Raw genomic sequence first — 16,448 nt, 5'->3', positions numbered from 1 at the left:
GTGTTTGTGCAAAGAAGGCTTCAAGTTTTCACATCACACTTCATGTGGATTGCACTTTGGACCATGACTGGCTTCCAAAGTTAGTTAGTTATGATGTCATAAAGTCCTGCTAATAATCATAAAGTCCTGCTAATAAATCTTAAATCCAGATTTCAGTTGAGTGCAGCGGAACTTTCACATGCAAACTAGTGTCAAACAGGGAAGTATGAATACCAAAATAAGGGAAACACGTTTTTTGAATGGCGTCCTTCTGGAAGTGGGTCCCTGTGTCAAACCTGAGACCGACATTGTTTCAGTTTCGCGTTAATATAATTCAACCCCTATGTCAGTTAGGAGTGGCTCCAGACCCCCTGCAACCCTGATAAGGGTAAGCAGTTATGGAAGATGGATGGATGGATGGTAATATAATCCACATTTCTCAGTTAATATGGAATATGCATAAAGAAATAAGTGGTTAAGAGGGGCCAACCTGCTAATTTTCTTCCCCTGCAGTGCTCATGCTTCAAACTCTGTTTCAATGATAGTGATGCTGTGTTGTTTAATCAGTTTAATCAGTCAAATTAGGCAAAATGGCCACTATATAAAAGCCCATGAGCCCAAGACTGAACTGATATCTCAATAAAACGATCAACTATCGATATAATGAGGTGGATTTGAAGTAGAGGTGTCTGGCAACAAGATAAAAATGTCTCTTATATCATGAAATTATCGTATGTTTTCCTGTTTTGACAGCTGTTGTTTCATTTTCCATCACAGCTTTTTTTTTTTTTTTTTTTTTACAATAATACCACCCTTCCTCTTGCACGCGCTCACAGAGAGAGAGAGAGAGGACGCGAGGGCAAAGGCGCGCGCGCAGTAACAGCGAGCCCTTTTTTTTTTCTTTTTTCTTTTTATTGACAAGCTGCTCCGTCCAATCAGGTGACAAGGATACACCTTTAACCAGCATCCCAGCTAATCACAGCGCGGGGGAGGCGGCCTTTATGCAAATGTGTTGGCAGGGGAGACGCAGCGGTTCATTCATCTTCTTCCAGAGAGAGAGGTGAGTTAACGCGAAGGTTATTTTACATGAGGGGGGAACTGTTTTTGACCAAAAGACTGCCGCGAAAATAACTGAAAAATTAAAAAACAGAAGAGAAGGCTTTTGTTTCATAGCTGTAAGGAGCTTATTCTTCTTCCAAACATTACAGGGTAAGTGGAGGACATGTTTTTTTTATGTATTATTATTTGTACATGGGTCTCTTTGCACCATCATGTTAATGTGTACAAGTGTTGGTCAGGTATTCCCTTTGCTATTGCATTTAATTCTTAACTAAGAAAAGCAATAAGTGATGAGAGAGGAAGTGGTGGACATTATTTTACTGGTCTATCATCAAAAGGTGTCTCACTGGGAGTGGGGGGAATCCTTAACCCTGTCAGTGTCAGTGTGTTACACTTATGCAGCACTACAAATGAGTCAAGGTTCCAGCTATACTCTGCTGTCCTACTGTGCATTTAAAAGGGATTGAGTGTCTTGCTCAAGGACACTTTAGGGTTGGAGAATCCGCTGAACCTGGGACCACGGTCTCTTGGCACGTTATCATGCTTCGTGTTGTGATGACATGTGTTACATTTGTGTGTGTCACTTTTTTTTTTTTTAGAGAATACATCTCGGGGCATGGATGTGCACGGATCTTAAAAACGCAGGGCAGGGATAGTGAGTGCTTGAATGTCCTTCATGCTGTGGGAGCAATCAATGGATGAAGAAAAATAAGGCTATGTGTGTGTGTGTGTGTGTGTCACACCAGTGGGACTGTACTTCCCGCTGCCTGTTTGGGACATGTAGAGGCTAAAAAAAAAGCATGATGTAAGAATGTAAACTCATCATAAATGTGTTTATTCATCCATGAAGAATGAAGAATGCCCTCGGATTGGCTGGTAGTTGCACTAACTGTGGTAAGTGCATTTAGATTAAGAGTTAGGGAGCATGTCCGCAGAAGAGATCAGTGCGTACAACTGTTCTCTTAATTGTTTCGTAACGTCTGAAATGAAAAGTAATTGGAGTGAATAGAAGAGAGGCGGACAGAGAAATGCAGCAGGATGAACATGCGGTTCACTTCTATCTGCATAGTCTAGTCCTCTGTCACCAGGTCCCACAAAATCAATAGGACCAGCTTCCAGTGTGTGCTGTGTGTGAGTTCGGTCACATCACCAGTGGCCTTCATGTGGCTGTGCATCGAAGGGTCATGTCAGATGAGTTATTGCATCACAGTCACTGACCGCGTGTGTCTACATATTCGCACGGGGTCTCCACACAATGTATACGTACGTGACATATTGATTGTGTCAGTACAAAGCAGGAGAGCGAGAGGTTGTCAATGAAAACGGAAAGACATGAGAGAAACGCACAAACACATGCACGCACCCGTGATGGGCTCATCCATGACAGACAGCTGGTGGCAGTGATGGCTCAGTTTGGCTCTGGAGCCCCTTTTGCTGCCAGCCTTCATTTGGTGCATGATGAGTCTCATTGCCGTAGTGTATACGTTTATGAGTTTATCACCTTCATATAGCTTTAGGTGATACCAGTCAATATGGACATAATAAGGTGTCGTAGCAGTATGATTGTTTGTACCCCAAAAGGTACTGTTACGTCGCTTTATTTCTACCGCAACCCACTTTTACACTCTCTGCAGACAGTGAAAAGACTCAAGAGTCAGCCTGTCTCAAGTGGTGCTTGGCATCCCATGAGGGAGCTATTACAGTACCACAATTACCATCTTATTCAGTACCACCTTCTCCTCCAAAATATCCATAAAACCGTCACATCATAATCGGCCTCTGCTATTTTTAATATGCTCAATTTTAGCACCTTTTAAAAGGGCCCATATTGTAAGATCAGTGAGATCACCGTTTTTGTGATTATAAAGCAGGTCTAGGTGCAATATATGCAAAAGTATCAAGACACTCAATCCACAGAGAAAGTGCTTGAATTTAGAAACAATGCCTTTCGACAGGCCGCCGGGTCTTCTGTATGGTTGCGTTGTCACAACTGCACAGGCATCACCCGCAGTCACACCCCCCCATGACAGTTTACCTGGACCCACCTTCCAAGTGGGCTACAGTCCGTGCGTCACTCAGAAAACAGTCGACCATAAGACAGGCTCATTAATGTTAATGAGACAGAACACACTGTTCTTGCCAAAGCTCCAGAGAAAGAGTGTGAGAGAGGAGACTTACAGCTATATCGAGATGGTACCACAAACCACAAATATATCTTTTTACTGATATCAGAACTTCACGTAGTGTTAAATATGTCCAATCGATAATTGTTTTTTTGCGTATAAATTGCAGGATTCAGAGTTCAGGTTGATACTGTGTTGCTGTTGTTGTGTTTTAGGATTTTGGTGGTGACGCTACTCTTCATTAATGTTTGGATCATGGAGCCGAACATAGAGAGAGACTGTAAAATCATCTCCAGTGCTTCGTGCTTTAAGCACACTCTGTTGACTTATAATCCAAATAAAGAGGACGCCGCTTTCACTAAATATGTTTTATTGTTTTATTGACCTCTACTTTTAGGACTTTCTATAAACACACGCTCCCATTGCTATTTCCACCTTTAAGACATTTCAAAACAGTTCATTGTTATTGCGTATTCTGAATAAATCTTATTGGGCTTTACAAAAGTACCACCCAGTGGTGTTTAATGTTAAGCAATCCGAACGCAGACGTGTGGATAATTTTAGTGTTTATGTTTTCATAACATAAAATAAGCAACGGGCTATTTCCACAGTGATTTTCTTGCTCTTTGCGGCGGTGTTAGACATAGTCATAGCTCCCTCTTATTTACGACAGCAGGTGAAGAGAAGCTGTAGTTACACATAATAGCTGACTGGCAGATCACTGAATGGGAAAACACATGATTATAGCTACTTCCTCTACTCTGGAAAGACCTATCGATCCATATTCTGTCGAGTACAATAGTATCTGCTCGGAGCAACATGTTACGTGTCTGTGCATGTGTGACGTTTGTTTTTCCTTTTCCTCCGTTAACAACAGATGATTGATGAATAATGCTATGACACCTACAAACACCCCAACACACACACACACAAACACACACACTTTATGTACCTCTTCCTTTCCTTCCCCTTTGTATCACTTCCATTTTGTTGTAAGCCTGCGGCCAGGTGTACTATGCATCTGTCTCATGCATCACTGGCTCATTGTGCGTGTGCGCTTGCATGTGTGTGTGTGTTTATCGGCGCTGGTTCGCATGGTGAGTTCTCATGTGTATGTCTCGCGACTGATTGATTCATCCATTCCTGTCACATGCTTTATTACCGAGGGAGAGAGATGTCCGAATATAAAGATGTGTGTGTGTGTGTGTGTGTCAGTACCCGCTCCTGTGAGCACATGGATCGGCTGATGGTTGAGCAACAACAAAGGAATGTTGAGTGAGGGAGTTTGGCATCACCGGTGGATAACTAATGAACACCCACAGTTATCAGTGGAAACCATTGAGTGTCCTCCAGTGGCTTCACAGATACAATAAAGTACGATGGAAATGTAACATACACTAGAAACTGATCTCGGAACTGAGACAAAAATACTAATTTGGTATTAATTAGGTCACTTTGGCCAGGTTTGACCGACATTTAAAAGACTGGTATTTTATTGTGCTATATTAAAGGAAAAGGCCTGTTTTCCCTCCAACAGATTCAGTAGTTAGCGCTGTAGCGGTACAGCTGGAAACAAAATGCGGCGTAGCGCTTCTGGTGGAATCACAAACATTGTCTAGAACATCCGCGATTAGCTCCGCTGGACGCGTCGCAGCCATTGCCTGGTGAGATTGAGCCGGATTAATCCGTCTACCGTGCTACAGCTGCGACAACAACCTGCTCCTCTGCCAAAACCCTGCAGGTAAAATTCACGCTCTAGAATTTCCGTTCCGCGTGCGTGAATATGTACACATGACTGTTTTTACAGGAATTGTTCGGGTCACAGGGAGCATTGAACCAAGGAAGATGCATACCGAACAGAATGGAAACACGGACTCTTCCCACACAGGTTTCCTCCAAGCGCTCCAGTATCTTTCCCCAGTTTAAACACGTACAGGTTAAGTGAAGTGGTGATGCTAAAACTGCCCGTAGGTGTGAATATGGGTGTGAATGCGTTGGTCTATCTGTACTGTACGTATCAGCCTGTGAATGTTGACTTGGCAGAACATGCAACACTGAATTCAATATATATTTTTCTGTATACTCTGTATAACTTCTTTTTAGTGTATTGAATTATTAGAATCCGTTCATTAAAAAAGAAAACTGTCCAAAAGATTAGTTGCTCATTATTCAGCGCTTGACTGGAGCTCCAACTTCATCGTCCGACTCAACTCGCTAACTAGTGAACTGAGAAAGACAAGCCAGTGAGAATTTAGTTGGATAAGAATAAAGTTTGAAAGGTCGACGTCCTCCCTCATTACATACGACACATACGGTATATTTTCGTGACACATAATTGAAAGGGAGGTAGACAGACTATCACTAAGGGCTCACAAATTCTGAGTTAGTCAGTGTCATCCCTGCAGGTTTGCTCGCAAGAGAGCTCAAGTGAATCGGGAAGTGATTCAGTTCAGTTCATTCACCCAAAAAGTTTTGTTCGAAACATTCGCAGACAACACAACACAATACTTGTCCTTGTGTAGAAAATCTGATGAAGTTTGTCTTTGTGTTTTTTAATTATCTAAGGTGGAGTAAAACTGGAAGTCAAAAAAGTTAGTGTTTATCCAGACCGCATCTGTGCCAAAACCAGATCCAAAACAAACAGAGCCGCTGCCAAAAACATAAAATAAAATCCACCTCAAGGTTATGGACAAAAATACACAAGTTTTCAAATATGAAAATAATGATTAAAGAGTTGGCTATGAACAGTTATCAGCGTTCAAAGCCAACACAGCATAGTGTAGACTTCTATCTACTTCTATTATATAGTTTGTTTTAAATGAAAAGGTCTACTGCAGATCTTCATAACTGGTTTTCCTTTAGATTATGAAATCGGATCCTTTAGTGCTTTATGTATGTGTAATATGCATGTATTACATACTGTGCTAAGAACATATGGTCGTGTTTGACACCGTCTGAAATCCATGTGGTTAATTTATCCTAAAACGGCACACAGAGCAGCTTTGGACACAAAGTTCTGATGAAAGGTAGATGATGACGGGATAGCTTTTCAGTCCCATGTTTGGTTTGCCTTGTTCTTTTTACTCAGCACTTTCTACACAATAAATACACTACTGTAAGTGTGTGTGTGTGCTTATGGGACATGGGTGTATTTGTTCTTAGAGGCTGTTTTTGTCTAGAAACACCTGAGCCTTAGAACCAAACAACTCACCACCAGGGCTTATGTAAGGAAAGTGAGCATGTGTGTGCACGCTGGCATTTTTCCACTTCTGCCCGAGTTTAAAAGGTGTTGCTGGAGTATTATTAGCTACATTTAAAAGGCTGTGCAGGTCTTATGGGGCGCAGACAGAAACAATAGCAGACGATTAGACCAGCACTCAGACGTGAGTCACCCAGACTTCAGTAAATGTTTAATAATCGGCGCAATAAATAAATGGTGAATACATCACGTTTCGAAGATCTGGGAGATAAAGGTTAGCTGAGAGACTGACTCATGAGGACACACGCACACAATCGTTTTGTCCCCCGTGTTTCTCCCCAGGCTCGACATGCTGCCTGGTCTTAAATTAGAGTTTGAACTGCACAGAGGTGAGCTGCGTTTCTATAGCGATGCATCCTTCCTGCTCCAGTCGCCAGAGAGAATATATGTAGATTAGAAAAATATGGAGATTTTAGTGATAGGAAGGAAGGAATGCCTCAGCACCAACATTTCCTTTCTTTACTCTGTAATTACTTACATAAGAAGGCGCTCGCGATTTGTGATGAACAATACTGACATTTTTGGATTTAAGCAGTTCAGATTTTTTTTAAATCAAGCTTTTAAACCATGATTACACAGTTACTACACGTACTATAATTATTACTAATATTTATGTGCCAATAGTCTTCTACATATACTTAGTGAAATGGCAAATAGGAGTCGGTGATGTGGATTACACACACAACACAGTTTTATATTGTGAGTTATATCCCAGTTTGTGAGTGGGAAAGACATTATATAAAAGCAGCTGTATTTGGTAAAACAAAGTTATTTATTTTCTGGAATTAAATCACAACAAAAGGAGGTAAGAAAAACTACAAGAAAGGGCAGGTGGATGCTCTTTCAGCCAGCAAAATAAATATAACCAAAAAGAAATCCGTCTACCTACCTAAACCGAATCCAAATCTTACTAGCAGCAGCCCTACACCTACAGACTCTCTAACAAAAATGTGTTTTTGGTTGATCTGCTGAATGAAATCCTTATTTGTTAGTACTTGGTACTGGTTGTGATGCAGTACTACTTTGGGGTAACTCTCAACTTTGTAAGGCAACGTCCAAGTCTTGCAAAGTACAAGTAAAGTCTTTCAGTTACAGTAGCTAACCATTTGGGTCAAAGACGAATCATCGAATCAAGACATATGCCACTCATCTCTGATGTCAAGTTAGATCCAAGTCAAGACTCAAGTTGTCATTTCTGTGACTCATGTCTGACTCCAAGTCTCAAGTCTGCAGCTGTGCAACCAGAGATTAGAGATTCCAGAAAAAGGGGTAACCTTTGAAAGAAGCAATCGCACATTGCTCCTTTTACAAACAAAAAGCTGATCTGTAATGTGCTACTTTAGCTGAGATACTCGTACTCATCGTGTAACTGATAGGGCTCATCTTTATTACACTATGTTTTAGCAGGTCATATATACAGTACATATTTGTGTGGTCAAGTAAACACAGCGTACCTCAATGGGAGACCTTTTTTTGTTTGCTGCTTGCTGTGTCATTTCTCTAGCACTCGATCAGCTCTCTATTGTTGACCTTCAGAAAAAGTTTGGAAATAAAGAGACGCTGATTAGTTAACAGAGGCAGGTGTTATAAAAGGTAATCAAATACAGCGTTTCTAATTAGAGGGTGTAATTTGTGTAATACTCTACTGTCCAGTTCAATAAATCAAACACAGGGATGTGGAAGACACTGGCCAATATTTCGATTTTCAACAAACCCCCCACATCAAGCTCATATTATTCAGCCTCTTGGTTGCGTCCAGTTGGCAGAGGAGGCCGTTTCTATTGGTCGAAAGCATTATACGCTGCTGGACGGCTGTTTGGCAGCGAGCTGTGCAACAGTTGTCAAGACAACATATTGTTCTATTTTACTTTTGATGGTTTGGTGAGCTGCCACGAAGACCATTCAGGATGCGGTTTATCATTCAAACATCAATACGCTGGCCGTCCATCTCTCATCAGCTTTCTATACTCTATTATATCTCTGTGACACACACACACACACACACACACACACACACTTCACAGTGTAGTTCATGGCAAGGGCTGGTATTGGGCTGTTATCCTATTGATTTCTCCCCTATTGCTACTACAGTCTATTGTACTTTTTCCACTCTCACAAAGCTTATTGCCATTGCACGCACACACACACACACGCACACACACACACACACACACACACACACACACAAACACACACAGGAAATGACTACTGTATGGGAGGCCCAGCTTCCCATTTTTGCTCTTTTTCCAACTCAATTACAGCTTTTGCCAGCTAATCATTTTCAGTCACGGGGACACCGAGACATTTCCCCTCCAGGCTACATCCAGTTAAAGCCCGAGTCCCTGAGCTTCATAACAACGACAGCGAAAGCTCACTGCTTTTCAACATTGTTTTGTTGCTCGTGCAGCCTCTTGCTGTGCGTGCAGAAATGAAAAAATGTTTTTCATGATGAAAAAAGGTATAATTGTAGTGTGATTTAGAGTTAAGGTCATACACCCAATTGACTCAACTTGATTGTTTTACAGTTTTTTAGCACATTAGTCAGATTCATTTCATTCCATTATTATTATGCCACCAGTAATGTAGGTGTAGACTTAGGCTTGACTAATACCTGATTTAGGCAGACACAGCCTTGGAGAAAATATTGTTGCTGTTCTGGGTCCCTGAAGAGTTTCGAATTATTGGTCCACAAAAGCTCTCGGTAATTTGAAAACTAATGCTGCTGTCAAAAAGCCTCTGCAGGCCATTTTGTTTTTTGCAATTATACCTCATACCTAAATGATTTAGCTCTGGTACAGACTCACCACTGTGGCATTATTTCATTTTTGGGACTCCGGCTAATGATTGTTTTCATTGCTGATGAATTGTTTCGCCCAGGACCCAAACTTAAAAAAAGACATAATTTAATTTCTGAACTACTGATAAAGAAGTTAGCAACACACTGTTCTACTATGCTAAACATGCCTTTTTAAAGTCTCTTCTTTGCACAGGAAAAACTCTTTGGACTTTTCCCCAATACTGACAATACTTTGTTGTGATGGCTTTGATAAAACTAGCATTTATAAACTGTTCCTTGTATTTAAATTTTCCACATCATGCACGCGATATCGAGAGTGATGCACCCACTCATTTGAAATCCTACTCGACGTTAGCTCGAGTCCAAACATGTTTTCAAGTTCAAAAACAAAAACAGGTGAGCGAACTCTTCACCAGGTAGGATCAGGGAATTTTAAATAAAAGTAAAGTCAAGTTATTCCTCCTTTCAGCTCCAGTGTGGACCAGTCTTATGATGCTTTCTTGGCGCTACATACACTTATGTCCTACATAAGTTTGAGAAAACATAAGCGTTATTACTCCTGACTCTGGCACGCAAACATGTTTAACGAGCTTATCCAATCAGCCAAATTGCCGTCAAGCTGGGCTGGCAAATACACACACACAGTGACACACACAGTCTCCCACGCGTTTGCAACTCTGATTAGACTTTGTGTTTACTATCAGTCTGACAGCTGGAATGAACATGCGTTAAGACCCCTTCAGACTCAATAAGATACATGTCTTTGTCTTTGGAACGCCTGTTGGGACAATTTTCTACAAGCTCTGCTTATCTGCCTCCCATCCATCGCCGTCCTTCCATCTTGATCGCCTTTTCACTCCCTGTCTGTCCCTCTCCGAGGTGTGAATCCAGAGTCATTCTGCTTCCTTTATCATTGTTTCTCCCACACATACTCTCTTCTTCTAATCTTTTCTCGCTGTCTCCGTTTTCCTCCTCGTTATATATATTTTTCATGTCTGTATGTGTGATAACTCCAGCACCTCTGCGTGATGGAACTAATGTGTCCTTGTTGTCGCTGGCTTGTGTGTGTGTGTGTGTGTGCTTGGGCCTCCACTGCGTGTTGACGTGAACAGACTGTCAAACACGTCATCGTGCGCAGCAACAGCGTGTTGCCTGGCCAATTGATTCTATTTGATGGGAGGTGCAGAGCAGGCGACGATCAGGGGCTGTATAGTATATTTGAGTGAATCCACAGCATCTGGGGGAATAAAGCTATTCATATCAGCCCCACATGGAGCGACTTTGAATGGCATTACAGAGCATAAATGGGCTTCCCCTGGGATTTGATCTTTTGTTAGGCTGTTAAGGGCTTATCAAAGCCAAATCTAAAATTCTGCAATTTTGCACTCAAGTTAAAGAACGTTAAAAGATACAAAGATACATTTTTTTCCTCCTAGATTTCATTGTAAGTGGGTTAGCAAGTTATCGCATTACTGATTTTTGGCCACAGTAGAAGTAGTAGCACAACACTTGATTAACACTGATCGTCATTGTGTATTTTTATACACTGATAATATTGCCTATTTAAATATATCATACATCCAACAGACATGGTACAACAATAGCATTCATTTTGAGTGGTGTTTGTGTTCAACTGACAAATGTGACTCTGATATTTACATTTGCTTCCCTAACAGATGGACACAATCTCATCTCCCTCAGTCAGAGGCAGGAAACAATGTTACAACTCTGGAGTGTGTGTATGTGTGTGTGTGTGTGTGTGTGGAGGGAAGAGCCAAAACACAAGTTAGCACAGTTGTGGTGTGTCTTTTGTTGATGTAGTCAGTGATTTACAGAACTACCTGTTTGGACACTGCCAATGATTTAAGGATAGTTAAACTTCTATTCTAAATGTGTGCTGCTTGAGGGAGAGAGTCGTACACATTTAAGAGAGAGAGTGAAGATTTATTAATTGAATGCTTCTAATTTAATGACGGCCTCTCGGTGGAAAAAGGTGTCACTGCCACAACATGAACCTCCTAAGCACTGCCGCCCTCAACATCTGCCTGCATCCATCCTGCAGCAGTTAACCTTGTGAGACTGTGTGTCTGCGCAGGCATGTGTGTCCGTGCAGGTAATGTTACATTACATAAATGGTTCGGGAAGAACTGTGAGACGCAGCATAAAACAGTCACCTTCCTAGAAAAGTGAGTCACTTCTGAAGGAATCCATTTGTGTCACTGCACAATTTAGACACAGGCTGCTTTGTGGAGATTGAATGCTTAAAATTGCTCCTTTGTGACACATACTTGCGTCATAAACACGATAAAAATGGAAGAAAAAAAGTAAAAGATTTGACTCTTTGATTGTCTACGATTGTCTATTTTTATATTCGTCATCCAGTTTTCTTTGTATTTCTTCCTGAGCGTCTTTCTTTTGGACCTGTTGGTCTATTGATGTCCTTTATTGCTGTTCCTCTCTCTGTCTCTCCCATATTGTTTCCCACTTGTCAGGGGGTTATAAAGTCCAACATATTTGTGCAGTTTGCAGTGACTTGGGGTTTTGTTGCCTCTTTCTATGACTCACTCGCCATAAAGCACAGCAGGATGATATTTCAGCCTCTAAACTGGCCCCAGCGCAGTGTCTGCAATTTAGTGGAGGATTTGTGCCTCCTTGACTCGACTGTGTCCTGGTGTCAAAGTGCGAAAGCTGTCAGACAGGACTATGAGTCAGGCATGGCGTCATGCAGCCACTGCAGTGGTCCCCAGCCATGTGAATATATGTGTGTGTGGCGAGAGGCCAGAGTAATGAGCCATTTTATGGCCAAAATAGCAGCGATGCTGTCAGGTGATTATGGAGGTAAAATGATACGAGTCATTATGGGAATGGAAAGACCTTTTGTAGCATGGACATTTGGTTTGTAATGTATGTGCACTGCTAAAACTGTCCATTTCAATAAATCATTGAAACAGACAGTTCCACTTGTCTGTGTACAGAGGGAGATTTTCTTAAATAGCTGCTTCTCTTTACTTAGAAGCTTTATCGTATTTACAGTAGATATTTTTGTTCTACAACAGCTGACTATGCATTGGAAACAAGTTATTTATAATATAAATATGCCAGAGTTAGCTCAACAGCTCCTGTAGTTCAATTTGCGCCTGTAGTTCACAACACACCTAAGTGCGTATCTGAGTAGATTTAAACCACATTATAAGATTCATTTTAAAATAGTTGTATGCAGTGCAGTTTCTTATTTCTGTGTGTCAAGTACTTCAAGCTGCTTCAAGCTGCTTTCATAGAAATGAGTGATTGTCAGCCGCCTCTGGCAACTGCTCTTGTTTTCCGGGAAGTACTGTCCATGCATTTGACAAAGTGGCTTAAAGGATGAGTGAATTTTAAATAAAAGATGGAAATCCATATATTGCTATTTTATTTTCTTCCTCTCTTTATCTTGTTAACAGGAGACAGTCCACTTAAAAATAGATATAGATCATTTATTAACATTTTGGTGCCATGAAGAAGAAGTATATTTAGGTTCCATTAGGAAGCCAACCATATATTTGACATAGTGTCTCAGCCTAGTTCAATGAATATACAAAACTGCATCATCTGCATACATTTGTGTTTGAATTTCAAGAAAAGAAAAAGGAATTTATATAGATACGAAAATTGTAAAGTCCCTAACACGGAACCCTGAGGCACACCAGTATTGTACTGGTGGATCTTTAGTTGTGTTTAATCAAACAAGATTTAATCCAGTGTTTCATTTGAGATATCTAAAGTAGAAAGACAGGCTTGCTAAAATATTTGTGTTAGTGTATGTATGTTTGTCAATGTTTTAAACTGTATATTTTGACAGACAAAGCCACATAGAGACAATGCAGCTTTCCTAAGTGTTCATGTCTGTGCAGGTAATTCCTTGTTTGCATCTGTCCCCGTGAGACCCGTGCTGTTACGACAACGCAGGGGCATTACTGCTGTTGTTGCTGTTGTTTGTTTAGCGCCGCCTCATCACTGTGCTCACCCTGTCTCTCTCTTTGCATCCCTCCATCCCCAGAGAGGTGAAGCATCATGGGGAAACACAACAGCAAGTTGGCTCCAGAGGTCCTCGATGACTTGACCAAGAACACCGAATTCAACGAGGCAGAGCTCAAGCAGTGGTACAAAGGCTTTCTCAAAGACTGTCCCTCTGGGATCCTCAACCTGGAGGAGTTTCAGCAGCTCTATGTTAAGGTGAGGAAAGCTGGAGGGCAGGAGAGGGAACATTAAGGCAAGGCAGTGAAATCGTGATAGCTGATTATGCAGTAATAAGTAGGACTGAGATCTTTACGAACACAATGCTTTCATAGCTATTTCCTGCATTGCCTGCAATGAAAATTAGGCTGGCTGTTTTTCATGGTTGTATTAAATGACTCAGAAATCTTGTTTGTTAGGTGGTTAGCATGAAATCTTATATTACCAAGGCTGACTAATCATTCTATGTTTGGGGCATAGAGAGGAGGCGGAGCCTCCAATATTGCCAGCAACTGTGTCACTGCCCGAAACTTCAGAACATTCTGGAGATGACGCAGCGCCAGAGAGACGCTGATTGATTTATCATGGATGCACAGGGGTTAAAGATATTTTTAAATCAGTTTTGCATATCCTCTCATTCTCTCCCACCCAGTCCTGATGTGCAGAGAAAACAACTTTGGCTTCAAGTATTAATCTGTCACTGTGAATGAGAAACTAACTCATGTTGTATTATAAAATCAGGCTGTGAACTCATCCCTCCCCAGATAAGGGATAGAAAATGGATTGATTGAAGTTCCACGCATTAGTGTTACAGTTTTCATTTTGGAAAGAAGAAGTCTGCATTTGCTGCATTTCATGTCTAAAATGTGTCTTTCACCTGGGCCAGCTCCTGTCTGTTAAAACCCAGTTAAGCCAACAGATTTTTACAAGACAGTCTCATAAATAATCCTCAAATGCACAGGTGTTCTGCCAAATGTTTGTACATCCCCTGGGTCTGTATAGCGATATGTTACACATGACGAGAATTATTATTTTATCTTTCATCATCTCTATTCTGTTTACACACACACATCAAACTGTATTACACATAGATTACTGTAATTGCTCGATAATTAGTCAGCACTGTAATCAGAAATTACACTCACTGTGTTGTGGTCATGCGGTTATATGCACCACACACAGCGATCCACTATTTATCTGGTAAGCTAATATCCCCTGAGCTACCACTGTAATACTCCTGTTCCAACTCTGCGTCACTGCCATTAAAACCCTCCTATGTCACGCCAAGTTCAGCTCCGCAGTGAAACTGACACACAGATTCTACGCCATCATTTTACGGTGGTAAAGGGTTCAGATATGAGACTCAGTTTAACACAATTCATGCTTAATAGAAGAGCTAAAATTACAGTTACATGAATGAAACAAGACAAAACAAAAATACAGAAATTGAACAATGCTGATCTCATTTTTCACTCTCCAGTTTTTCCCATACGGCGATGCCTCCAAGTTCGCCCAGCATGCGTTTCGGACGTTTGACAAGAACGGCGACGGGACCATCGACTTCAGGGAGTTCATCTGCGCCCTGTCCATCACCTCCAGGGGCAGCTTCGAGCAGAAACTCAACTGGGCCTTCAATATGTATGATCTGGATGGGGATGGAAAGATTACACGCATGGAGATGCTGGAGATCATCGAGGTGTGTGTTTGTGAGAGGTTTTTAATTTGAATTAGATCATGGGGTTTTACCAAAAAAAGGAAGAAATCCTCTGTTATGTATTAATTTTAAGTCAAAATCTTTCCTCCTCTGCAGGCCATCTACAAGATGGTGGGCACTGTGATAATGATGCGTATGAACGAGGATGGGCTGACCCCGCAGCAGCGCGTGGACAAGATCTTCTCCAAGATGGACAAGGACCACAATGATGAGATCTCCCTGGAAGAGTTTAAAGAGGCGGCCAAGTCTGACCCCTCCATCGTCCTACTGCTGCAGTGTGACATGCAGAAGTAGAGAGAGGGGATGGATGGAGCAACAGAGGGAGGGAGGGAGGGAGGGGAGGGACGGGGGAAGAGTTGAACTGAAACAAGAGAAGGAAGGAGGATGGGAGAACAGATGGGCTGGGGAAGAAAGGGAGGGATGCAGTTTGAGGGAAGAGGAGGAGGAGGTAGGGAAGCTTTTTTTTTTCTCCTTTTTTTTGAGGCAGTGATGACTGAGAATGAGCTATGTTTGGAACACAGTGGACCCTGTGATTGATGCCATTCTTTTCTTCCAGACCGTCCCGCTGTGCGGCACAGTCATGCGGCACTCCTGCTGCAGTCTAGCAGGGTGTCCTTACAAATCCAATCTGATGATCTGTCGGAAAGTGGAAATTCCTGCAGCTCCTTTGGTAACGACCTAAGAAATGTTGTAAGGGTTTACAAAGTGTTACTCACGCTTTGACACTGTCGGGCTCTGTGCCTAGCATGTGAGATCACAAGACTGCAGGGTGTAAAAGGTCTGCTACCTTTATATCTTATTTTACTCAATTATTTGTAGTATAGTTAATAGTTTGCAGACACACGATGCTTCCACCTCGTTGAAGTTAACTCTTTAAGATAGTGTATAATACTGGTTGTTCACAACACAGCATCACCAGATGTCTGCACCATCTGGATTTTTTCTGATAATTTTGGAAAAATCTGTTTATTTCACTCTCTTTCTGTGAGTTATACGAGAAGATTGATATCACTACAGCCAGGAGACGGTTAGCTATGTTTAACTTAGCATAAAGAAACAGAAACATTTAGCCTGTCTCCGTTCGAAACCTCACAAATGAACAAATTAATTAATTATATTGTTTGTTTAATCCGTATGAGGACTGAAGTATCAAAATGACAAGTGGAGGCTTTAATGGGGTTTTTGTGTTTGCTGGTTTCCTGCCAAACTCACAAACACACTCGCTTGCCAAGAAAAAGTCTAGTTAACCCCTCATATAACTGCAGCTTGTCATTTTTGACACTTATTTCTTTTACCTTCGGATGGAGCCGGGCTAGTCGTTTCCCCCAGTCCCCAGTCTTTATGCTAAGCGAAGATACTCTCCTCACCCCAGCTTAATATTTACTGTATGAATAGGAGAGTTATATCAATCGTTTCTTGTCTAGAAAGCACATAAAAAAACAAAAACGTGTGAGTATAAGTGGAAAAATTTCTGGCACTCAAAATGCTAATTTCAAAACACAGCCAGTATTTGGATGCTGTGCA

General features: G+C 41.5%; 1 protein-coding gene across 2 annotated transcripts; it reads left to right on the top strand.

Annotated features, from left to right (window-relative positions):
* Positions 1 to 1,009: 1,009 nt before the first annotated feature.
* Positions 1,010 to 15,253, top strand: LOC104926995 (hippocalcin-like protein 4). Of its 2 annotated transcripts, none has more exons than XM_010740975.3 (4): positions 1,010 to 1,188; positions 13,254 to 13,429; positions 14,691 to 14,906; positions 15,021 to 15,253. In XM_010740975.3, exons 2-4 carry the CDS (start codon positions 13,268 to 13,270, stop codon positions 15,216 to 15,218), a joined length of 576 nt encoding a protein of 191 aa, XP_010739277.1. In that variant the 5' UTR covers positions 1,010 to 1,188; positions 13,254 to 13,267; the 3' UTR covers positions 15,219 to 15,253. The 2 variants fall into 2 exon arrangements, with proteins under 2 accessions (XP_010739277.1, XP_019115342.1); XM_019259797.2 differs by lacking the exon at positions 1,010 to 1,188 and adding an exon at positions 1,811 to 1,932.
* Positions 15,254 to 16,448: the final 1,195 nt, after the last annotated feature.

The sequence above is a fragment of the Larimichthys crocea genome, chromosome XIII (assembly GCF_000972845.2).
Source record: "Larimichthys crocea isolate SSNF chromosome XIII, L_crocea_2.0, whole genome shotgun sequence".
Lineage (NCBI taxonomy): Eukaryota > Metazoa > Chordata > Actinopteri > Sciaenidae > Larimichthys > Larimichthys crocea.
The sequence above is the reverse complement of the archived record's forward strand: the minus strand, read 5'-3'. Positions and strand labels throughout refer to the sequence as shown.

Excerpts from the sequence above, each read along its gene's own strand:
- LOC104926995 (XM_010740975.3), top strand. The coding sequence starts at position 13,268 with ATGGGGAAACACAACAGCAAGTTGGCTCCAGAGGTCCTCGATGACTTG. Across the intron at positions 13,430-14,690 it reads TTCAGCAGCTCTATGTTAAG|TTTTTCCCATACGGCGATGC; the intron begins GTGAGGAAAGCT and ends TTCACTCTCCAG. Across the intron at positions 14,907-15,020 it reads AGATGCTGGAGATCATCGAG|GCCATCTACAAGATGGTGGG; the intron begins GTGTGTGTTTGT and ends CCTCCTCTGCAG.